Source organism: Cornus florida, unplaced genomic scaffold (assembly GCF_030987335.1).
Source record: "Cornus florida cultivar Cherokee Brave unplaced genomic scaffold, ASM3098733v1 CherokeeBrave_3.0.0_Hap2_Chr11, whole genome shotgun sequence".
NCBI lineage: Eukaryota > Viridiplantae > Streptophyta > Magnoliopsida > Cornales > Cornaceae > Cornus > Cornus florida.
Window position 1 is genome coordinate 114,523,755 of NW_026775581.1, and position 24,725 is coordinate 114,548,479.

General features: G+C 36.6%; 2 protein-coding genes, 1 long non-coding RNA gene and 2 other non-coding genes across 7 annotated transcripts; 3 read left to right on the forward strand and 2 right to left on the reverse strand.

Annotated features, from left to right (window-relative positions):
• The first annotated feature begins 327 nt into the window (after positions 1 to 327).
• On the forward strand, positions 328 to 11,449 carry LOC132283065 (ERAD-associated E3 ubiquitin-protein ligase component HRD3A). The gene is made up of 6 exons (XM_059784947.1): positions 328 to 994; positions 1,794 to 2,282; positions 6,804 to 7,019; positions 8,515 to 8,838; positions 8,970 to 9,212; positions 10,723 to 11,449. The coding sequence occupies exons 1-6, from the start codon at positions 383 to 385 to the stop codon at positions 10,942 to 10,944; spliced, it is 2,106 nt and encodes a 701-aa protein (XP_059640930.1). The 5' UTR covers positions 328 to 382; the 3' UTR covers positions 10,945 to 11,449.
• Positions 11,450 to 13,701: 2,252 nt separating this feature from the next.
• On the reverse strand, positions 13,702 to 13,897 carry LOC132287230 (U2 spliceosomal RNA). Its single transcript, XR_009472962.1, has one exon. It is a non-coding gene; the product is annotated as a U2 spliceosomal RNA (small nuclear RNA).
• A 680-nt stretch (positions 13,898 to 14,577) lies between these two features.
• LOC132283066 (uncharacterized) lies at positions 14,578 to 21,632 on the reverse strand. Of its 3 annotated transcripts, none has more exons than XM_059784949.1 (11): positions 21,318 to 21,630; positions 21,113 to 21,205; positions 20,752 to 20,816; positions 18,525 to 18,579; positions 17,583 to 17,672; positions 17,378 to 17,462; positions 17,202 to 17,297; positions 16,738 to 16,926; positions 16,569 to 16,650; positions 15,124 to 15,223; positions 14,578 to 15,048 (listed from the first exon to the last, which is right to left on the reverse strand). In XM_059784949.1, exons 1-11 carry the CDS (start codon positions 21,366 to 21,368, stop codon positions 15,004 to 15,006), a joined length of 951 nt encoding a protein of 316 aa, XP_059640932.1. In that variant the 5' UTR covers positions 21,369 to 21,630; the 3' UTR covers positions 14,578 to 15,003. The 3 variants fall into 3 exon arrangements, with proteins under 3 accessions (XP_059640932.1, XP_059640931.1, XP_059640933.1); XM_059784948.1 differs by having other exon boundaries at positions 16,569 to 16,657; positions 16,742 to 16,926; positions 21,318 to 21,609; XM_059784950.1 differs by lacking the exon at positions 17,202 to 17,297 and having other exon boundaries at positions 16,569 to 16,657; positions 16,742 to 16,926; positions 21,318 to 21,632.
• Positions 21,633 to 22,356: 724 nt separating this feature from the next.
• LOC132283472 (uncharacterized) lies at positions 22,357 to 23,297 on the forward strand. Its single transcript, XR_009472048.1, has 2 exons — positions 22,357 to 22,759; positions 22,835 to 23,297. It is a non-coding gene; the product is annotated as an uncharacterized LOC132283472 (long non-coding RNA).
• A 682-nt stretch (positions 23,298 to 23,979) lies between these two features.
• Positions 23,980 to 24,175, forward strand: LOC132287229 (U2 spliceosomal RNA). Its single transcript, XR_009472961.1, has one exon. It is a non-coding gene; the product is annotated as a U2 spliceosomal RNA (small nuclear RNA).
• Positions 24,176 to 24,725: the final 550 nt, after the last annotated feature.

A 24,725-nucleotide genomic window follows, 5' to 3' on the forward strand; every position in this document is an offset into this window, starting at 1 on the left:
TTAAATTTTTAATTATTTTCCTGTACTAATCGCAAACCCATTTAGGGGCCACTGATGGCTTTCAAATATTTCGAAATTAAAATTGTTCGAAACATGTAATAACGGGTTATTGTTTCTCAACATTCTAAAGGGACGAACACGATATCCAACTCACCTTTTTCCATACATAATTTTTTTTTCCATGCATAAATTTTGTTGCAGAAAATATGGTTTAATCAAAGGGGTCATATGATGACGTGGCGACTTCTAATTGGCAAAAGTGGGCTACACTTGACGTGGCCAATAAACATGTAATAACACTCTATAACACCTCTTTCTATCTCTTGCTCAAACATTGGTTAATTCACGGTCAGGTCACCAAAGCCGAACAAGAGAGAGTCAGATGGTAGATATACATATACGTATACAATATACACACCTGTTAGAGAGAGAAAGAAAAATGCGACACCCACAACGAAGAATTAGCAAACTCTGCTACGCCCTTCTGATCTTCTCTCTCCTCCCTCTCTCTGCATTCGCCCGCCCATTCGTCCTCGTCCTAACCCAGGACGACCTCACCGACGCCGCCGCCTCAGCCGCCGACGGCGACCCCACCGGCGCCAATGACTCCGCCGAGTGGGACGAGTTCGGCGACTCCGACGCCGTGCCCGAGGACGAGCTCGACCCGGGCTCGTGGCGCCCGATCTTCGAGCCGGAGCCCGAGACGGCCGATCCGACAACCGAAGACGAGGCGCTTTACTACTCGGGCGTGAGGAAGATGGTGGACGCCGTGAGTTCCGGTGACCCGATGATGATGGAGGCGGCGGCAGCGGAGATCGAGGCTGCGGCGGCCGCAGGGCACACACACGCGCAGTCTGTGTTGGGGTTTCTGTATGATATGGGGATGATGAGAGAACGCAACGGAGCTAAGGCGTTTGCGTATCATTACTTTGCGGCCGATGGTGGTAATATGCAGTCGAAGATGGTCAGCGCGTATACTTACTCCCGGCAGAATGTACGGTGAATTTATTTCTTGTTGGTTTATTATATGTATGTATACGTGCTTAGGTCTATGAACCCTAAATCTGAAATTGTTAAAAAGTTTAGTTCGATTTCTTTTGATGTATGTATGTTATAACTGTGGATATCTTTTTGTTGTTCTTGTTTCTTTTTCTTTTTCTTTTTCTTTCTCTCTCTCTCTCTCTTTTTTTCCCTGATGGTGGTGAATTTAGATCTACAAATTATTGGAAGGAGGTCAAATTTTTAAATGTTTGGGAACACTATTTCTAGATATTAATTTTTTGCGACGTATGGGAACACTAGATTGTGGAATTGTATGATAAATTCGAACGTGTTTAGAAACTTATGAAAAAGAAAAAAGGCCAAATTATTCTTCATGATGTATGGATGCTTGGTGTTGATACTTCCTTTAATTCAGTTTCTGAGAAACTGGGAATGAAAGTTGATAGATTTATGAACTTTTGTTTTATATTCAATTGGTTTCCAGAAGTTAAAATTTTAACTGCTGTATAGCTAAATAATTGCATTAGATATATTTCCATGGAGCAAATAATGAATCTTAGATCAATTTGTTTTTGTTCCTTCTATTACTTAAACAATGTGGCAGAAGGTTCTTGTAGAAATTTCAAAATTTCTGGTTTATGGAAATTTAAATGTGCAAAAACGAAGCCCATTCTTTGATTAATATAAATCCCTACATATAGAAAGATTGTGGAAGTTACCAGTTTCCTATTATTGTTCTTCTTTTATGTAGGTTATAGTTTGATAAATGGCCATATGTTGTTCGACTGCAGATGTATGAAAAAGCAGTTAAGCTGTATGCTGAATTAGCGGAAATAGCAGTTAATAGTTTCTTGATTTCTAAGGACTCACCAGTGATTGAACCGGTTAGGATCCACAGTGGTGCAGAGGAGAATAAGGACGCTCTAAGAAAATCACGAGGGGAGGAGGATGAGGACTTCCAGATCTTGGAATATCAGGCACAGAAAGGGAATGCCGCAGCAATGTACAAAATTGGAATATTTTACTACTTTGGATTGAGAGGAGTGAGGCGTGATCATGCAAAGGCATTGTCCTGGTTTTCGAAGGCTGTGGAGAAGGGCGAGCCGAGGTCAATGGAGCTTCTCGGGGAGATATATGCAAGAGGAGCTGGAGTTAAGAGAAATCACACTAAGGCATTTGAGTGGTTCAAACTTGCCTCCAGACAACATCTTTATTCAGCTTATAACGGGATGGGGTATATGTATGTCAAGGGCTATGGAGTGGAGAAGAACAACACCAAGGCAAGATCATTTTAATTCTTTGCATATATATATATATGTATGTTGCCGTTTTGCATGTTTCTTCATATTATATGTTATGTGTTGGCTTTCTTATGCTTGCTTGATTTAGTCTACTTGTGTTTTCTTTATTATTTACATCTTTTTAATCTCCTTAATTTTCCTCCCCCTCTTCCTATATTACTGGCCGTAATGATTAGAGCTACTCCTCCTGATTAGTTAATTATGGATACCTGTTTCCATATATTCAGATGAACTTATTAGTGTGTGTGTACTTATAAATAATAATAATAATAATAATAAAACTTATCAGTGTGTGTGTGTGTGTTTAGATGTAAAAACTTCCACACTAATTATCTATTTAATTTTTTTTATTATTATTACTTGGGAATATTGCGATGTAATTAATGGTAGAAAAAAGAATATTGAACTTGTAAATTTGATTTGTTAACCCCTTCAACAGGTTTTAATCTCAATATTCTTATTCTTTGCCTTAACAATACTTAAACAGCAAAATTGTTCCTGAATACTGAAAGATGAACGACAGTATATTTCTTAAAAAAGCTTGGTGTTAAACACAGTGTGATGCTGCAATCCATGAAACATTTTAATGTGTTGGAGACGACATTACCCGGCTCTTTTTTGGCTAATGGGGAGGAAGTGAAAAGAAGAAATTGGTCCAACCAAAGTAAGGGGCACAATGGATGAATCTTAGAAATAGAAGCATAGAAAATAGTGGCCTGCATTTGTCACCAAAGCCCTTAAAAGAGAACCAACATCTGGGTCTCATAGAAATGCTTACCAGTACAGAGTTCCATAGTCAGGGAGGCTTGATGAGGCTCTTAATGAAGCATTTTTAGGCTGTTCCTGAAAACAAGTAACATATCGTTTTAGCAAATCACTGAATGATTTAAATTTGTGGATTGTTTGCTTTGCAACTCCAATTCTTGTCATCACTCTTTCATTCTGGATTTCTCCCGTCATCTTTCCATTTGTTCTTCCTCCCTTCTTAAAGGTAAAACATGGCTGGCTGGTTACTATAAAAGAAATGTCAGGGTGAGCTGGGGCTGTATTTTTCATTTTTATTTGTGTGGTGGTATGATTTGTATCTTATCATTTGGACTAATAATATAATCAATTATTAAGAAGAAAGGTAAAATTATGGGAGATGGTATTAATCATCATTCTTGTAGGATGCTATATTTAAAGTAAAAACACGTAACTTAACTTTGTGCTTCTTGTTTCTTAATGTTCAGTAAAAATTTACAATATCATGATCACAAGATCAAAAGGATTATGATAACAAATTCATATTCCCCAACTCGTGTTTTTCAATCAATGATAAATTGTATACCGTATATAAAAGCAGGGAATAGATTACGATGTTAGTTCAAATGTTTACAATGTATATACATCAACTGCTTGAGAGGGTTACGGTGTTAAATCATTTATAAGGATTGATATAGGGTAATTGGGATGGCTTCATTTATGGTTAGCAGCATTTCTGCTGCCAGATCTTGTTCTTCAATAGTTTGATTATTGTTCTTGTTGTTATTATTATTATATTCTTGGAGGGTGGACCTTCTGCTCACCTCTCATTCATATATTCTCTCTTTTTCTTTTTCCTTTTTTTTTTTTTTTTTTCACAAGCTTGGGGTCATTGCTTAGTGCACTGTTAAATTGCTTGAGTTGTTAAGCTTGAGAATGCGGGTTTACATTGTAAGAGCAGCTTTGTGTATTTAATCCCAAATGTTAGGTTTGTATTCAGTCTACCCTACCAATGCCCTCTATTAACAGGGATTTCACTGGGTAATGACCCTTTTTTTACAATTTTCTTTTCTCATTATCATTGTAAAGAGCATAGAAAAAGATTTGTTGAGGACTTTAGCTAGATTTCCTTAGGCATCATCATGGCAAATTATCATATTCTCTTGTCCTCCAAGAGCTTTAATTATCACTGAAGAAATATGGAACATTCTAAGGAGTGTCTGTTCTGGACATTGACATTTATTGGTCACTCCATACATGTGTATTACACATCTTTGATTTTTCTATAGTTTTAGAAATAAACTTCTTAAATATTATAACTTCTCTCTAGAATTGTTAAAAGTATAATTGTATTGAAAAATTAAATTAAAGATTTATTGAAAAATTACAAAAATTTTGATCATATTTTAAAAGAAAAGTAAGATATAAGAAGGTTATATCAAATGACTTGGCATGGGAAGAGAAAATAGAGTAGTATACTTATGTTTACTTACACATATGCTTATCTATGTAGATGAACATGCAATTATGGATAGAGATGTCAGTTTTATGTTGTTTCCATGTGACACAAGTGTTTATTGATTATTATGTTCCACTAGTTACAAATTTGTTGTCATAACTAGGCAAATTTTATTTTACTCTATATCATATAATCTTTAAGTATTGAGAAATCTAGGGACTGAACCCTAGGCACTCTGCACAAGATCGTGACTTGTGATCTAGACCTAGAGGGAGGGTGAATAGGTCAATAGTTTTCCTGAAAACTAATTTAGTATTTTTATTATTATTATTATTATTATTATTATTATTTTAATTTAGACAAATATAACATAAATTCAAAAGTTATCTAACTAGAAAGTAAGTAAATAAAGCCATTCCTCATGATTATATGCTTGTGAAGGCACAAGAGTAAAGCAATCAACCAAAAGATGCAACCACAGATTTTTACCTGGAAACGCCAAGGAGAAAAATCTCATGACCTAGTCCTAGCGGATTGAATCCTCTACGAGAAATAACTTAGAACTAGGCTACAAGATTCCTAAACCTAACAAATTTCCTAGTTACCCTTGAGCCAACTTACGCAATACTCTACAGTCAAGCCCTTGCCGTTTTCATCCATTTCTCCTTCAGAATTTTGATCTCCATGGCTAGTCATTCAAGCTTGTTTTCTTTATGTGGTTGAACCCTGGGTGTTGAATCTTCTGATAGCATAGAAAATTAGATGCCCAGCACATGCGACCTACACTCACCATCTAATACAATAATGATGTATGAAAGAAATAAGAACTAGCAATATGAATTTGCTAGCTTGCACTCCTTATGCTCTCATTTATTGCCTTAATATGCTCTTCTGAGGTTTTCTGGAGACAAAGGGGTCTTTATATAGTACTTAGAGATCCATAAAGATTAGGTTCAAAAGAGATTCAGTTTTATTTGGAAATCAATTTCGCTGGTCTCCATCATTGAGAGATGTGTTAATTGACTGACATATGGCCATTGGCCTTCAATGGATCCTTCAATAAATTGAAGAGCCCTGTCCTTGTAGAATTAGGATTTTTTAAGGAAAATTCCCAAAACTCTTGTACATGCACTTGAAAGGATTTTTATACATCAAATCATGAAATTTTAGAAGCCCTAATTGTATAAATGCATATTTCAATTTTGCTGGTATCCATTGTTGAGAGATGTGTTTATTGACTGACATATGGCCATTGATCTTCGATGGGTCCTCCAATAAATTGAAGAGCTCTGTCCTTGTAGCATTATGATTTTTTGAGGAAAATTCCAAAAACTTGTTCATGCACTTCAAAAAGGATTTTTATACATATAAATTATAATCATGAAATTTTAGAAGCGTAATTGAATAAATGCATGAAAACATGAACCCTAATTGGTGAGTGCAATAATGGGAGTTTCAATTACATTTTTTCCGTTGTATGTAGCTTTGACTTCCAAATCTTCCCTTGGATTGAGGTAACACAACAAACTAAACTAATTATTGAGAATTCTAATCGAAAGCTAAAATAAAAATATAGATTGCAATTTTTGAACGAAATTTGCGAAAATAAGTCCTATGAACCTAACATGTATAAGATGCACTTTGTTGCTGTGCGCTCATCATGCATACGTCTTAATTTTTAAAGATAATGTCTGTTCACTTTTCTATTTTGTCCTGAACCTATGTCCATGCTTCATAGATTGTTACAGATGGAAAATTCTTATACCGGTATCCTTTGATTTACAGCAAGAACATGGATTAATGCAGGTTCTTGGTATTCCCTTAGTATGTTTGTACTAGGTTTTAGAATAAGGATTATGTATTTGAGGTTTGAATTTTCAGTGCAATGGAAAGAAAGTAATGTGACACATGTTACATGTAGGCATTGAGGTTGGTTTCTTTCATAGTGTTGTTCAGCAAGTCTTTTAGTCTCTTCTTGTCAAGCGTGTCGTTGTACTGATAACAAATAAGTAGAATTAGGTTTTTTGAGTCATGTATGATTATTCATTCAAAGCAATATGCATGCACAGATTTCTTGATTGATTGATCCAGCTTCTAACATAATTCCTTGTGAGCAGGCTTCTTATTAAGTTGGATCAGTAACAGCATAATTGAAAAGTTGCTACTTGAGATATTGCTTAGTTTGTATGAAGATTTTTGCTATTGCTTTTCACCTCTGTGGTACTTGTGTTGTTTTAGATATATCTAATAGGTTAGTTTTAGGGTGCATACAATAACCTGATTACTTTTTGTTACAGGCAAAAGAATACTTTGAGAAAGCTGCTGATAATGAGGAACCTGGCGGGTATTACAATCTAGGAGTAATGTATCTCAAAAGGATTGGGGTAAAGAGGGATGTGAAGCAAGCATGTAAATACTTTATAAAAGCTGCTAATGTAGGTCAACCTAAGGCTTTTTATCAGTTGGCGAAGATGTTCCATACCGGTGTGGGGCTCAAGAAGGACCTTCATATGGTAAGTCTAGTTGGATCATTTTCCCCCGTTCCTGTTTGTTATGCTTTTACTTATTGAAATAACTTATGTTATTAATTGATCCTACATACTTTTTCCCTGTTGCTATACCTTTTATCTGCATCTCCTTATAATTTGGTATTCTTGGACATGTTCCTTTCGGATTATTAGACCTCGTTTCTTGGGTGCAACAGATTCTAGACTTAATGCATGTAGCATGTGGATTCTAGGATTTGAAGTGGATTGCTAGGGCCTATATGAAAACCAGACATTGAAAATTTATGACAATGTCAAATGAAGCTTCCTTATGTTTTGGTCCATATAGGCTTTAGTTTGAAATGGAGGAAATGGAAAAAGAATATATTATGCGTTTATCCATCGTGGTGAATGGTGCTCTATTGGGTATTTTACGAGTTCTTGGGGTTGCACAGGGTGATGCCCTCTCTTCTTTCCTTTCATTATGATGATGAAGGTTTTGAGTAGGTTGAGTCGCAAATAGCCAAATAGTTGAAAAGAGGTTTCATGTGGGGGTTTGAGGTGGGCAATGTGGCATGGAATCCTTCAGTGGTTTCTCATCTACTGTTTATCAATGACATTTGTGAGGAGATGATGTAGCTTGAGACAACTGTGGCGTGTTCTCATGTATTTCGAGATATTTATCTCTTACAAGAGTCTAGTTTGGTGGTAGAAATTTCAAATGGAAGTGATCAAAGTGAAAGTATGGTAACAAACCACCTCAACCTATTCACATGTTGCCTGCTCCAGTGAAAGATAGTGAGACTAGTTGTAACTTTAAAAAAAAAAAAAAAATGTTTCACCATTGCTGTTTAGTTTGAGCTGATCATATTAGTATTACTTGACATTTTTTGCTTTTAATATACCCATTGTACATTCTCTCCTTTGAATCTTTAAAAGAAATTATATATTATTAAATAAAGAAAGAAACTAATTCAGTTAAAATTGTTCAAATATGTATACAGGGTCTCGATGCCTCTACCATGGTTCTTCTCCTCTTTCTATACGTGTGTGTGTGTGTGTGAAAGCCTTTTGTTTTCTCTCTACAAAAGTGAATATAGGTCTTCCTTGCATTCATGATCTACCAGAATTTCATGGCTGAATTATTGTCTAGTATTCTTCAATTTTACTACTGTAGCAAGTGTACAAATTGCATGTACGTAAGTGGGATGATGAAACGAAAATTTAGAAATTCACTTGACCTCAGTTTTGTGTTTTTACTCCTTGCAAGTGTTCCACAAATAACAAACACTTTCTATTGATTGAATAATTAATATAACATTCCTATGGGTGGAAGCTTTTAGTTCTCCTATGGATCATAAATTGATTCGTGAAGCTGACTTGAAATAGTTGGGATTAAGGTGTGCTGGTTTTTGGTTTAACATGTAGTATTTAGTAATTTTATATCTGTTGGTTTTGTGCATATTCTTAAAGTGATTAATATCTACGCATCTGATCATGGTTGAGTCCTGGTGGGTTGCAGGCAACTGCGTTGTACAAACTAGTTGCAGAGCGCGGGCCATGGAGCTCCTTGTCTAGATGGGCACTAGAATCGTACTTAAAAGGTGATCTGGGCAAGGCATTCTTCTTGTACTCGAGGATGGCAGAGTTGGGCTATGAGGTGGCACAAAGTAATGCTGCATGGATTCTTGACAAGTATGCTGAACATAGTATGTGTATGGGAGAATCAGGATTTTGCACGGATGTAGAAAGGCATCAGCGTGCACATTCCTTGTGGTGGCAAGCTTCTGAGCAGGGTAATGAACATGCTGCTTTACTGATTGGGGATGCATATTACTATGGTCGGGTATGTTTATCTAAATGAAGTTATGTGGATGCTTTGGGTTCAAAATATATGGCTTTTGAGACACACTTGAATCTCTCTCATGTAGAATTCCATGTAGTCCTCATCTTGTTTTATTCTGTTCCATTTCTCAGGGTACTGAGATCGATTATGATCGGGCAGCAGAGGCTTATATGCATGCTAAATCACAGTCCAATGCACAAGCCATGTTCAATCTTGGATACATGCATGAGCATGGTCAAGGACTTCCATTTGATCTTCATCTTGCCAAGCGTTACTATGATCAGGCGGTAGAAATTGATCCTGCAGCAAAGTTGCCCGTAACACTGGCCCTTGGTAGCTTGTGGGTACGAAAGAACTATGCCAACAGTTTCCTGGTGAGTTTCTTTGTTTAGCCTATCTGCCTGATTCCTACAAGAATAATGCAGAAATGAGATGGAAAAATATTGCAAATTTTCAAACCAGATATACTGTTCTATCCAGTGTGAAAATGCCACATATGCATGTCAAGAGATGGCCTGCTGGTTTCATATTTCCTCATAAATCCCATTGTTCTCTGGTTGGATGTACTTCACGATTCTTGTTTTTGAAAGAGTTGGACTTTTAAGGTTGTTGCCACTACCAACTTCCCAACGCAGCTATTGGAATGTTCAATCAAAATCCAGTTTGTTAAACCAGCACCTGCCAAATTATTATAATGGTGGACATCCAAATCAATTTCTAATGTCACCGAAAAAAAAAAAAAAAAAAAAAATTAGAAATCAAGTAACCTTAAACTTATTAGACAGAAGATCTGGAGTAAAGCCGATGTAAAGACCGAATGTGTCAAGTGACCCAAACTGTGGCCAAAAGACTTAATAAAATGCATTCTGGCCTATTTCTAGTAACATTACTTTTTTAAAGCATGCTAACACTCTTAGATATTGTGAAAATATAGTTTCCCAAGGCTACTTGGGAATTGGATTAATAATTTGATCTCTCTTGACTGCTCCTTGGACTTTTAAAGTTTGTTTCACTTTTTTTATTCACTCATCACATGTGCAGAAGTGCTTGATGACTCTCCTAGTCCTAGATTTTAGTGGTTGAAGAATTATCACATCTTCTAGCCCCACAAATTTTCATGATATCCTTACAAAGAAGAAATTCATGGCTAGTTTCATTTGGTGGGATAATAATTCTTACAACAAATGAGGTTTGGGGTCTGCATTTTCAGACTTCTTGGACCTACACTATTTTCTTGCCATGCAGAGGACTTGTGTGGTTAATGTTAATTGCCATGTCTTCTGTGTCCTGTTACAAACAGTTTATTTATTCATTTTCATAGGCAAGACCTTGACACGCCCAACTTGCGCATACCCAATATTGCCCCTAATGGAAATTTAAACCCTCAACCTCCTATGTGAGAGGAGGAGGAGATACCACTTGAGCTGAAGGCTCAGTGGTCAGTGGTCCCTGTTACAACCATGTTGCTTCCCTCATCTGATGTCTCTGACTTCAAAAGATTGATCTGAATGATGGAAGGGAACAATAAAAAAAATTGAAGTTGCTTTCCAACAGAGGGAAGAAGAAACTGAAAGTTAAATAGCTATTTTTTCCCTCGTCAGGGACTCCATGTAGTTGAAAGCCTGTAGATTCGCTGCCCTTTGAAGAACAGTTAGTCTTGCAGATTGTTTGGAAAAGCATGCCTCGGTTTACCCATAGATTGCTGATTATGGAAGTTTTATTCTGGTTATGCAAATGTCCATTATGTTATGAGTGGTTTAAATTTTAGAAATGACCGTCTCTTTCTTTCTGTAGTTCATACTTGATATTATGGAAGGAAATGTATTTTGGCTGTCATTATTCATAAAGTGTCGTGCCTTTTATATATTTTGGATTTTGTTCTAGGTTGATATGATCGATTCATTGCCTGAAGTATATCCAAAGGTGGAAGCATGGGTAGAGAATGTTCTTATGGAAGAAGGAAATGCAACAATACTCACTCTATTTGTCTGCCTTCTAACAGTTCTTTACCTTCGTGAGCGGCAACGTAGAAATGCTGCCGCCCCTGTGGGGGAGATGGTCCCCCCACACCAGCCTAATGTGCATGTCGCTCCTGCAGCAAATTAATCGGTGCCATCTATATTTGTGAAAGGGTGAGCTTTGTATCAAATCATGTAAAGTTGTTTCTGCTTTCCTTTAGGTTGGTGAGAAAGGGGCAGCAGCCTCTTTTGTTTTTGGTTACTTTATAGAATAGAGAGGCCTAGGGCATGAAACGAGAAAGGGGCCGTATTTAACATATTAGCAGATGTCATTTTCTGTCGTCAAATTCACCATGAGATTAATGTTCTCTTTTTATTAATTATGTACACGACGCAGTGAAGAGTCGAGACATTCTTGTGATAATAAGTGATTTTTACGGGCATGCGACATATCACAGTAGAGGAATTGTGGGTAGCTAGCACCCCTTAACTTGGATTTTAGATTCAGAGGATGTTTTAAATTTTGAAGCCTCTTCTTTTTAACTTGTACAAAAGATGTTATGTAACGGGTTCAAATCTTTGTGGACTTGTGATGCATCTCTCATCATTATATTTGTTTTTGGAAATCAAAGTAATTACACACACTTTACCTCCACCGATGTTCGAACTCCCGACCTCCCTTTGGCAGAGGAAGGGGTGATACGGACCTGAGGTGATACCGCTGGGCCAATTGATCGTTTTGGTCATAATTATATTTTCTTCTTCAAATCTTTTAGTAAATACATGTATGTGTGTGTTGTTGCTATAATGGATTAAATCCATGATCCTAGTGAGTAATCGAAGCCTAGAAGTATGGACCATAAAAGGAACAAGAGAGCATTCGATTTGTAGCATTTTAGAATTGGACCACTCCATATTGGAGAGGTTGGTTGTCAAATGAGAGTGGATAGATTGATGTTGAATTATATAATACTTGTGATTTAAATTAAGAAACCTAAATTTGGCAAGTATAATAACAATTCCTATCAACTGAACAAAAATCTAAATACAAGCCGTGCACATCTTATAATGAAATTTCAAGATTGCAGTTTTTTCCTCTCGACCTTTTTTTTTTTTTTTTTCACATCACATATGTGGATTCTTTGGTATCTTTCTGTCTTTTCTAAAAGTGAACGCGAGTACATCACGGTTATAAATTCATTCCGATACCGTGGAATTGGACTGTAAATTGACCAAAGTCTATGGTGAGAGCATTTTCAGTAAACACAAAAATGTTGATTACCCTTCAAATTGCATCCTAAAATTTTAGAAATTCTAGGTGTATCTATTTTAATTAAAAATATTAGTGAAATATAATATGTCATAAAGGTCCGTTTGACATGCGTTTTGTTTTTGTTATTTTTGTTTTTGGATTGTTACAATATGGATGTTGGCAACAAAAGCAAGTTTGGTGGGGAAAACACAAAAAAATTTTTTTTCTTATTTTGACAATTGTTCAAGGCCCATAACAGTAGACAACTGTTCATTTCCAAACGTGTTTTTGATTTTTTTTTCCAAAATACCAAAAACAAAAAGCATGCCAAACAAACCTTTAGTGATCCTTTTGTTTTTGTTTCTGAGCCAAACAAAAGCACTCGGCACTTTGCTTGGAGACACGGGGATTTCCGAATGCCATTAACCAACCGAACTTCCCTTCTGTTGTTGTTGTTCAACCGGGTGAGAAGTACAAGCACAGCATGTTATACGAATTTTCGGTTGAGTGAGTTACTAGACTCTGAAGGAGTATATAAATGAATAAAGTCTTGCCTCATGTTGTTTTCAAGGTTTATGGGTTTATCTGAAGATGGATGATGATACAAACCTAAAATAATAATATGAATCTTAGACAAGGTTTTTTGAGATTGTTTTTGTGATCCAAGTGTAGAGGATTTATTCTTCGTATGAAAGGTAGCATATTGACCGGTATAGTGCACCTATCTCAAACTTTACTGGTTTCTTGAAGTTCTTCACAAGCATGTTACCCTTTTTCGTACAATATCTTCAACTTTTCAAATTACAAAAGGAAATTGAATTTGATATACAAGCAAATCCCAATGTGGCACTGTGGGCAGAACTTAATGGGATTGAGTCATGAGTTGACTAGTATTTGAACTTGAATGATTTTATCAAACTATGTTAAATTTGGACTCGTTTGCTTAGAAAACTTGTGTAATTAATAACGCAAACTTGATAGAAGTTCGTGTATCTGTGTCATTTGTAATGATTTATCATTCAATGAAGGAAGAATACCCAACGTTCTCCAATAATTATAACAACTGAGGCAATCAAATTACTATCTATCATACCCCTTTCAAATGGAATAACATACATCTTTACAGTTTCCACTACCATCCTTTCCCAACATCGCGCGCGCACACCCCCTCCAACCCCACTGTCTTTCCACCATCCTATTCCTCCCTATCTGTACTTCCTTCCCATCCACACGCTGCTTTATCCCCCTACCTAATCCTTCGTGGATTTTACCCGACAACCCTCTTTGCATTTTGTGCAAAACCAAATCCCTGGCCCAGAGACCATTTTTCACGTCTCGGGTCAAAATTTTGCACTTTATTTGGGTTGGGCGCGCCAGGCCAAGGTCATACCACGACGCCAATGCCTCTGAGCTGACCCCCCCCCCTACCGCATTTTGGTCAGCAGTTGGCCCAGATACAATTTTTACGTCTCTGGCCCAAAATTTTGCACTAGATTTGGGTGGGGGTGCGCCTGGCCTATTTGGGTTGGGTGCTCCACGCCAAGGTCATACTACGACGCCGACGCCACTCATCTGACCCCCTTCCGCATTTTGGGCAGGACTGGCCCAGATACAATTTCACGTCTCTGGCCCAAAATTTTGCACTAGATTTGGGTAGGGTGAGCCAGGCCAAGGTAATAGTGCAACACCAAGGCGACGCCCGAGAACCCCAGCAGCAAGCTACTGTGATGGGCCCTCCCCCTCAAAAAATAAATTTAATATCGTGTGGGCCATTGGCCCACGTATCAGATATTAAACTGATAAGAACAGATACTACACTTGATCTTAGCCAAAAGGCCGAGAAAGGTATGAATTGCTTTGAGCTGGGCCTTCCATTTTATAACCAGCTCCTCTCTCTCCCTTTTTATTCATAAGCGATGTGGGACAAACATATTTAGTAAACAAAACTCCCTGTCTATTTGTCTTCAGAACTCAAAAAGTGCTGTGCCGAACATACCGTGAATTCACTCACCATCATTTGCTCTCTCTAAACATCTCTGAAGGCAAGAGTTGGAGACAATCCAAGCTGCACATGGCAGACTTCGACGGTAGCAAAGGATGTGATTCGATGGAGAGAATTGGGGATGGATTTTGGCGTGAACTGATTGGAAGATGGTGCCCAACCTCATGGGGTTTCTGATCGTGAAATTGAAATTGGAATTCCATGCTCCCAAACTAACATTAATCTAAAATCCAATAATTTCTATACCTAAAATCTGGGCTGTAGGCTGCAGCTTGTATTCTGATTGATGAATTATGGTTCACATACAAGTCAATGTGTACATATGTGTGTGTGTGTGTGTAGACGGGTATGAGAGTTTAAAAGCCAGATAATAGAACCAGACGGACGGGCAGTCTAAAGTTGCCATTGATAAAGAAGAAAGGTCTTTCCATCCAACAAGATTCATCAGAAAGGGTCTGAGCAAATGCACAGCAACACAATTTCCTTATCGAAGTGTATATATATATATATACATATATATTCACAAATAAGATAAAATGAGTTCAATTCCATCTCTTGCAAACCTTCTTTTTCCATATTGTTTACTGGAGCATTACATGATAAAGAAAGAACTTGTCACGGGCTTACCATAATATGTAAGCCTATAAATAGTCTCTCTGTATTTTTCTTTTTCTTCGGTTTTTTTTTTTTTTTTTTACCAATCTCAGCATCAAGCCTTGCAGCTACCGGTAATGGTGAGAGATAGAGGTTACACGTTTGAGGATATACAAACACAATATTGAAAAGGAATAAATAATTCTCATCCCATTGCTTAAAGTGACAAATTGCATAACTAATGCACATCAAAGTAATCGCCATTGTCCTATTCGAACAGGTGTTGTGGCTAAATTCATGTGCAAGAGTTTTTATCCGATTTTCCGATCTTCAGGTAGGAGAAGTTTGAGGAGATGGTATCACTTTGTTCGAACCAATTCCAGTGGTACACTTTCCATTGCCAGCTGAAATGTGATGATAAACTATTTTAGATACCACACATAGATGCATTATGAGTGACTACAGAAACTGATGCTTACCCACTGTCTGGGAGTTCTAGGATCGGATTTAGGATGCAATTTGGACAGCTCTGACTGAAAGGTAATGACTAGCGAAAGTTTGAACTCGACGGAGAAGGGACTGCAAAAATTTAAGTAAACCATTACACATTCATTATTGCCCTTGTGGACTGACCAAATTCTATGATAAAAAGCAAACCATCCACATTATAGCCATAACAAGTGAGAGTTCATGTTATTTAAAGAACTGGTAAAGTAAAAACTATTCGCTTATAATAGTACTTAAAAAGAAAAAGAAAAACGGGGGAAAATGTCGAAGTGTTCCATCTAATGACTGGCATACACAGAAAAGTCCTGTAAATAGATATTCCATTTAGAAGACAAAGCCACCAATTTGGAGCCAGGTGAAATAATACAAAAAGGGTCAAATACTTGCACAAATAAAATTAATTACCAGCAAGCCTTTCACCAATAGCAAGATAATCGTTCTTTGTGAGTGATCTCTTAGATAAAATGGTAACCAAAACTGAGAGATCTTGTGTCAGACCACAAGTCCATGTGAAAAAGAAAGATTCAACAATTTCATGAATATAGCAATCGAGAGTTCAAGAAGTATCGAGGCCTTAGTAAGGAGTTCAATTATAATACTCCCTGTTTAATTAGGGACTGCAGATGAATGCTTCTCTTAACTTATTTTTGGCGCTTTCTATGATCCAATAATCTTGGAACCCTCCCCAATTGACAGACTGAAATTGAACTTTAATGATTCTTCACTTAGAAACCAAGGCACCATTGTGATTGATGGCAACTTTGGAGATCATATATCCCACATTATTCTAGTTTATTCTGTGCCCCATAATTGGGGCAACATGGTTGAAGTGAATATTTGGAGCCTTTTGACCAGTACAATGGATGCTAAACATCTCAATTGTAGAGATATTTCATATTTGGTCAAAGGCATCTCCCAACCATTATCTCTTGCACAAAGACAGCGAGTGAGTTGGGTTTATGTCCATGGATGAAATGAAGGAAACTGAGCTATATCACTAGGTACGCTGCCTAAATCCTTCCATCGACGCTGTTACAATTTTTTTTCTTCATCAATGACTCTTTTTAAAATCATTCTCACTTTCCAATCATGCATGAAACTAGTAATCTAAAGAAAATACAGAGGTTGTACGCATGCTTATGAGAAACAACTGACAAATTTTTAATAAAATAGGACGGTAGTGACGGAGAATCTCACCCAGCAAAAATGGTCGGACAAGTCAATATACGCTACCTAAATCCTTCCATCGACAGTGTTACAACTTCTATTCATAAATGACTGTTTTTTAAATCATTCTCACTTTCCAATCATGCATGAAACTAGTAATCTAAAGAAAATACAGAGGTTGTACGCATGCTTATGAAAAACAACTGCCAAATTATTAATAAAATAGGACAGGAGTGAAGGAGAATCTCACCCAGCAAAAATGGTCGGACAAGTCAAAAGCCGGGGAATTATGATATAGATAGGTAGACTCATGTTACGGCAAACATCACCATCTGCTATCTAATAAATAAAGCATTAATAAAGAAATTAAATGATATATAATAGAGACTAAAAATGTTTGAAAAGATATAAAACATTACATGCCTGAGTAGTCTGAATTAAAGAGGTCTCAGTTACAATCTTCTCTCCAACCAGTATTGACTCCATACGGAGCAAGTGGATGTCGATGGAGTGAATAGGAACTGCCGATGATTCAACCGTAAGCTCACCACTAATAGGATCTGACAATGAACATTGCGTGCAGATTTTGCCGGTTACACGGAAACCACCTACCCAGCAATAAATAAGTCAAGAAGGCCACAACTGAATGCATAACAATGATATTCTGTGTTTTGCTAAAATGTAATAGTCCCTTTTACTACTAATTGTAATATAATAATCTCCATGCTTATGGGAAAAAAAAAATGAAAAACCATATAAATATGAGAATTTGTTAGAAAAGACTAAAACATCATGAAATGTGGAAATATTGTAGTTTGACTTAAGATAAAAATAAAAAATAAAAATTAGAGAAGGGCGAGGAAGAAGGAGCACAGGAAGCCACCGGATCTTAGTTCAGGAAGTAATGGATGTCTTTGTGTGTCCTGAGTAATATAAAAGATGACCCTTTCAGGAGAAACTGCTTGCTCCGGAAGATTAGCTGAAGAAAATATAATAAAATATAGGAGGCTGTTCACCGAATTTATAAAAGAAATTAGAAAACAAAGCATAGACTCCTACCTTTTTCAGTTTCAATTATGAACTCCACTGTAGCAGATAATGATTTATGGAGATATCCTCTCAGTATATCTACAGTTACCAGATACTATTATGGAATTTATTAGACATCAAGCACGAGATCAATGTTAAAGGGAAACTAACACCGCATTAAAGGGCAGAAATCCGGTAAAATAAAGAAAGATCAAGTTGTAAAGAAAATAAATACCTGGATGCTGATATTTGCTCCATGGTAGGTTTCATAAATTTTTTCCAAATTATCATCTCCTGGATGTCTGAGAATCATGGAAAATGGTATCTGTCACAATAATAAAAGAACTTATGAAATTACAGAATGAACATTAGAATATTGCAGTCAGGTAGAGAAAAATCAATATTAGAAGGTAACTTAAAGAATGATAACCAAGGCAAAGTTGCACAGCAATTTTATGGAACTTTTTAAATATTTTATCAATGCTCCATATGCAAATTAGATGCTATTGTTTCAATTGAAAAAATTCCTATGTATGCTTTTTAATTAGTACTCCTCTTGTTAAGGAACCCTCCTTTTGTGGCTGCTAGTCTTTAAACTTTGTTGAACAAGGATCTCCATAGCTCACTCGAGTCCTGTGGAGGGTAAACTGAGCTGGTACTATTCATTAAAAAAATCTACTTTTTCATGCTGTTAACGGTTTCTTTTGTCATGATCAAACAGTTCTTTGTCCTTGTTGGCCTTTTTTTATCATCCAGTTGATGGATTGGAAGCTTTGCCTGCCAATGTTTCCATGATCAGCCCACCTTCATAACACTTATTATTATTATTTTTTAAATCTAATATGTGAAATACTTGCTGGATTAAAAGAAAAATTATGACAGAACAAGGGTAACTATGACACATAAAAAAAAAAAAAAAAAAAAAAAAAAGAGAAAGAAAGAAAGAATAAAAATATGATGAAATGCCAAGACTTGCGTATGAACAAACAGCACATAAGTGAAGCCACGGATACAAAATCCTATGGCAAAGACTTGCATATGCTTAGGGTAAAGTTCAATTCCTGTACACATAGGACCTGTCGTGTTATCCAATATCCAAGACCCATCAATTACAATAAATTTCATTCATACTCTTAAGTATCATTAAGTTGTAAACCATTCTATTCTTATATCATACCTCTGTTGTACCTGAACCTATCCTGCCAGAAGATGCAACCTGAATACTCTTCTTCCTATAGTCAAGTGAAGAAAATAATCAAATAAGGAGGAATAGGAACAGAAATGAGTAAGAGTAAAGGTTCATTCATACAAATAGCCAACAAGCCTAACATTTATAGATTAAAAGGATATTGGAAGCAGATAGTGACTCCAAATTTGGAAGAATTTCAACTTACAAGAGATGACCTCTAAATTTTGAGATGATGCCTCAACCATTGTAGAAAACCTTACATTTTGATTATCTTTGTCACTCCCAAAGTCAGAGAAGTCATAAACATTATAGTTGGAAAATTATGAAGAAGCCTTATTCTTGAACAATATATAGAGGAGAGCTGCAGAACTCTTTAAAGGAAAAGTGACACAATTGAATAGATCACAACTCCTGCAGAGTTAATAAAATAATCACTAACAAAAATCTTGGGCTGTCAAGCATGAACACGGTTTCAAGTTTGAGGACAATCATTTTGTGCATATAATGTCCAAATTTAGGTCCATACTTAATCTGCCCCTTCCAATGCTCTAGATTAGTGAGGCCTAGACTATGAGGCATGGAAATAAATGTGGGATACGAACATGACACAAACACGCTGACATGAAAAAGTCTTGAAATATATGATATGGTACGGGCACGGACACGTCTATATATATGTACACACACATATTTATAAAAAAGTATGTATAAAAATTATGATATATGCATTCATATATAAATTAGAATAATTTATTGTTTCTCATGGGGTGGGTGTGTGTGTGTGTGTGTATTTCTATCCTTTCTATATAATTTTTGGTATATATATTTCACTATCCTTTTTATTATGAAAAATTATAACAAACAAACTAAGAGTTCTATTGCATAAACATAATTTTGGACTTCTAATTATATCCCAATTCTTCCTTTTCTTAAAAAATTCTAAATATTTGAAACCCTTATTTTAAAAATATCTAAGAAGTATTGGACACGAGTTTGAAATAAAATATACATATGTATTCAATTATGAATAATTTATTAAGTATCAGACATGTTATTTTTGAAGGTCATGGGTTCAAAACGGTAAACGGTCTCCGTGCATGCAGATGTAAGGTTGCATACCCCTAACCCTCCTCAGACCCTACAATGACAGAAGCCTCGTGCAATGGGCTGCCTCTTTTTTTCTTTTTCTTTGTTTTTAATATTTTATTTTAATATTATTGACTATCCCAAAAAAAATTGTAATTATCATACTCTTTTTCAAAAGCCACATTGATCACAACATTTCAAATGAAGTACTTCCAATGCGCTTGCTGAGGAAATTGGGGCTAAGGAAAAAGAAACATGATTCCAAATCTCATGCTTTATGTTGTTTTGTAAGATAATTTCTCTTGTACCAAGGAGCCAAAGACGATACTATTTTATCTAAACGTGAGGTTTGAACTGTTAAGTGACTTTTACATTCCAGATAAACAAGAAAAAATGTCACTTTAGTCAGAACCAAAAGCAATGAAAATAACATACATGAACCAAAAATTACAGACCAAATAGCAATTAGAAGTCTACTTTATATTATCAGGCTTAGTTCAATTGCCAATTGTTTCAGTTTCTCAAGCCCTCCTAGATCATCATCATTATCATCATCATTATCATTGTCATCTTTGCCTTTATCCCATATGGATGGGGTCGGCCACATGAATTCTCCTTTTCCATTCTTTTTTATTGTCTTATCTTCAAATTAAAGTTTTTTAGGTCGTTTTCAATTACTTCATCCCACATAAGCTTTGGTTGGTCTCTTTGTTGCTTACTTTCTAAACAAACAATTTTTCCTCTTTTAATAGGTGCATTGTCAAGACTACGTTGAGTATGACCATACCATCTAAGTCTACTTTTCTTAATTTGATCATTTATAGACGTTATACCTAATGTTCCCCTTATACGTTCATTATTTATCTTGATTTCTATCATCCAATGTAGCATCCTCAAAATATAAGATTCAAAGTACAGATTTTTTTCTTTTCTCTGTTTCCTACATTGTCTTGGTGGTAGTGTTCACATTATGAAATAAAGGGTACCAATAAGTACACCACTCAATCACCCAAATTATAATGAAAACAATTCTTGTTCATTTCCTCTTCAAGTCTAAATCCCAATTAATTTCCATCATATATGTTCAATTTGTCCCAATTACATAGAAGTAGAATGGAGAGAGACTTACACAATAGGGATAGGCTTGACAACACCATAAAGAGACTCTACCACTCCTGCCGATCCTCCACGTACCTAAATAACAAGAAGGAATTATCGTATTTAATTTGCAAGCAAAGATGAATTATGCGGATCAGCTTAAGCTGTGTGTGATTGCTTCATTAGAAAATGAAAATATACATATGTTCATGAGAAAATGAAAACATATACACAATATATATATCAAAGAAACCAAAATTTGGAAAATTTTAAACTAGGGCTACAGAAAACATAAACAACAATACACAAAAGAATCAGACTTCTACTAATCTCCTTACTTATTTCTTATTTACTTATTTTTATCTAAAAGCAAACAGAGTACAAACCAAAACCTGTAAGTTGACTGATCCATTGACAGTGAGGCGAATTCCCTGGTGGGAGATTGAAGAAGAAAGTTTTGTGATGATTTTGCCTTCAAGAGCTTCCTGAAATCAATTAATAATTACAAACAAGGCAGATCATTTTAGAGATGTATATCATACAATACACATAAACATTTATGTGTGTGTGTAAGTTGTTGGGAAAGAGAGAGATTACATTAGGGCGATAGATACGGTTTGGTCGGGAAAGTTTGAGCTCTACAGACATGGCGATGAGCCGATGGCAACTTCTTCTCGGCTCAAGAAGCACCACAGTCGAAGCTAGGGAATTGACCCGAAGACAATAACCGGTTTTAATCGGTTAACCCGTAGTGTTTTTTTTTTATTTGTTTATTTATTTATTTTTTATGCCTAGTTTATCCGTTTTTGCTGGGTGAGATTCTCCGTCACTACCGTCCTATTTTATTAAAAATTTGTCAGTTGTTTCTCATAAGCATGCGTACAACCTCTTTATTTTTCTTTAGATTACTAGTTTCATGCATGATTGGAAAGTGAGAATGATTTTAAAAAGAGTCATTTATGAAGAAAAAAAATTGTAACAGCGTCGATGGAAGGATTTAGGCAGCGTACCTAGTGATATAGCTCAGTTTCCTTCATTTCATCCATGGACATAAACCCAACTCACTCGCTGTCTTTGTGCAAGAGATAATGGTTGGGAGATGCCTTTGACCAAATATGAAATATCTCTACAATTGAGATGTTTAGCATCCATTGTACTGGTCAAAAGGCTCAAAATATTCACTTCAACCATGTTGCCCCAATTATGGGGCACAGAATAAACTAGAATAATGTGGGATATATGATCTCCAAAGTTGCCATCAATCACAATGGTGCCTTGGTTTCTAAGTGAAGAATCATTAAAGTTCAATTTCAGTCTGTCAATTGGGGAGGGTTCCAAGATTATTGGATCATAGAAAGCGCCAAAAATAAGTTAAGAGAAGCATTCATCTGCAGTCCCTAATTAAACAGGGAGTATTATAATTGAACTCCTTACTAAGGCCTCGATACTTCTTGAACTCTCGATTGCTATATTCATGAAATTGTTGAATCTTTCTTTTTCACGTGGACTTGTGGTCTGACACAAGATCTCTCAGTTTTGGTTACCATTTTATGTAAGAGATCACTCACAAAGAACGATTATCTTGCTATTGGTGAAAGGCTTGCTGGTAATTAATTTCATTTGTGCAAGTATTTGACCCTTTTTGTATTATTTCACCTGGCTCCAAATTGGTGGCTTTGTCTTCTAAATGGAATATCTATTTACAGGACTTTTCTGTGTATGCCAGTCATTAGATGGAACTCTTCCACATTTTCCCCCGTTTTTCTTTTTCTTTTTAAGTACTATTATAAGCGAATAGTTTTCACTTTACCAGTTCTTTAAATAACATGAACTCTCACTTGTTATGGCTATAATGTGGATGGTTTGCTTTTTATCATAGAATTTGGTCAGTCCACAAGGGCAATAATGAATGTGTAATGGTTTACTTAAATTTTTGCAGTCCCTTCTCCGTCGAGTTCAAACTTTCGCTAGTCATTACCTTTCAGTCAGAGCTGTCCAAATTGCATCCTAAATCCGATCCTAGAACTCCCAGACAGTGGGTAAGCATCAGTTTCTGTAGTCACTCATAATGCATCTATGTGTGGTATCTAAAATAGTTTATTATCACATTTCAGCTGGCAATGGAAAGTGTACCACTGGAATTGGTTCGAACAAAGTGATACCATCTCCTCAAACTTCTCCTACCTGAAGATCGGAAAATCGGATAAAAACTCTTGCACATGAATTTAGCCACAACACCTGTTCGAATAGGACAATGGCGATTACTTTGATGTGCATTAGTTATGCAATTTGTCACTTTAAGCAATGGGATGAGAATTATTTATTCCTTTTCAATATTGTGTTTGTATATCCTCAAACGTGTAACCTCTATCTCTCACCATTACCGGTAGCTGCAAGGCTTGATGCTGAGATTGGTAAAAAAAAAACCGAAGAAAAAGAAAAATACAGAGAGACTATTTATAGGCTTACATATTATGGTAAGCCCGTGACAAGTTCTTTCTTTATCATGTAATGCTCCAGTAAACAATATGGAAAAAGAAGGTTTGCAAGAGATGGAATTGAACTCATTTTATCTTATTTGTGAATATATATGTATATATATATATATACACTTCGATAAGGAAATTGTGTTGCTGTGCATTTGCTCAGACCCTTTCTGATGAATCTTGTTGGATGGAAAGACCTTTCTTCTTTATCAATGGCAACTTTAGACTGCCCGTCCATCTGGTTCTATTATCTGGCTTTTAAACTCTCATACCCGTCTACACACACACACACACACATATGTACACATTGACTTGTATGTGAACCATAATTCATCAATCAGAATACAAGCTGCAGCCTACAGCCCAGATTTTAGGTATAGAAATTATTGGATTTTAGATTAATGTTAGTTTGGGAGCATGGAATTCCAATTTCAATTTCAAGATCAGAAACCCCATGAGGTTGGGCACCATCTTCCAATCAGTTCACGCCAAAATCCATCCCCAATTCTCTCCATCGAATCACATCCTTTGCTACCGTCGAAGTCTGCCATGTGCAGCTTGGATTGTCTCCAACTCTTGCCTTCAGAGATGTTTAGAGAGAGCAAATGATGGTGAGTGAATTCACGGTATGTTCGGCACAGCACTTTTTGAGTTCTGAAGACAAATAGACAGGGAGTTTTGTTTACTAAATATGTTTGTCCCACATCGCTTATGAATAAAGAGGGAGAGAGAGGAGCTGGTTATAAAATGGAAGGCCCAGCTCAAAGCAATTTATACCTTTCTCGGCCTTTTGGCTAAGATCAAGTGTAGTATCTGTTCTTATCAGTTTAATATCTGATACATGGGCCAATGGCCCACACGATATTAAATTTATTTTTTGAGGGGGAGGGCCCATTACAGTAGCTTGCTGCTGGGGTTCTCGGGCGTCGCCTTGGTGTTGCACTATTACCTGGGCCTGGCGCACCCCACCCAAATCTAGTGCAAAATTTTGGGCAAGAGACGTGAAATTGTATCTGGGCCAGTCCTGCCCAAAAATGCGGAAGGGGGGTCGGATGAGTGTCGTCGGCGTTGTAGTATGACCTTGGCCTGGAGCACCCAACCCAAATAGGCCGGGCGCACCCCACCCAAAGCTAGTGCAAAAGTTTGGGCTAGAGACGTAAAAATTGTATCTGGGCCAACTGCTGACCAAAATGCGGTAGGGGGGTCAGCTCAGGGGCATTGGTGTCGTGGTATGACCTTGGCCTGGCGAGCCCAACCCAAATAAAGTGCAAAATTTTGATCCAGGACGTGAAAAATGTTCTCTGGGCCAGGGATTTTGGTTTGCACAAAATGCAAGAGAGGGTAGTCGGGTAAAATCCACAAAGGATTAGGTGGGGATAAGCAGCGTGTGGATGGGAAGGAAGTACAGATGGGGAGGAAGAGGATGGTGGAAAGACAGTGGGGTTGGAGGGGGTGTGTGTGCGCGATGTTGGGAAAGGATGGTAGTGGAAACTGTAAAGATAGGAGTATGTTATTCCAT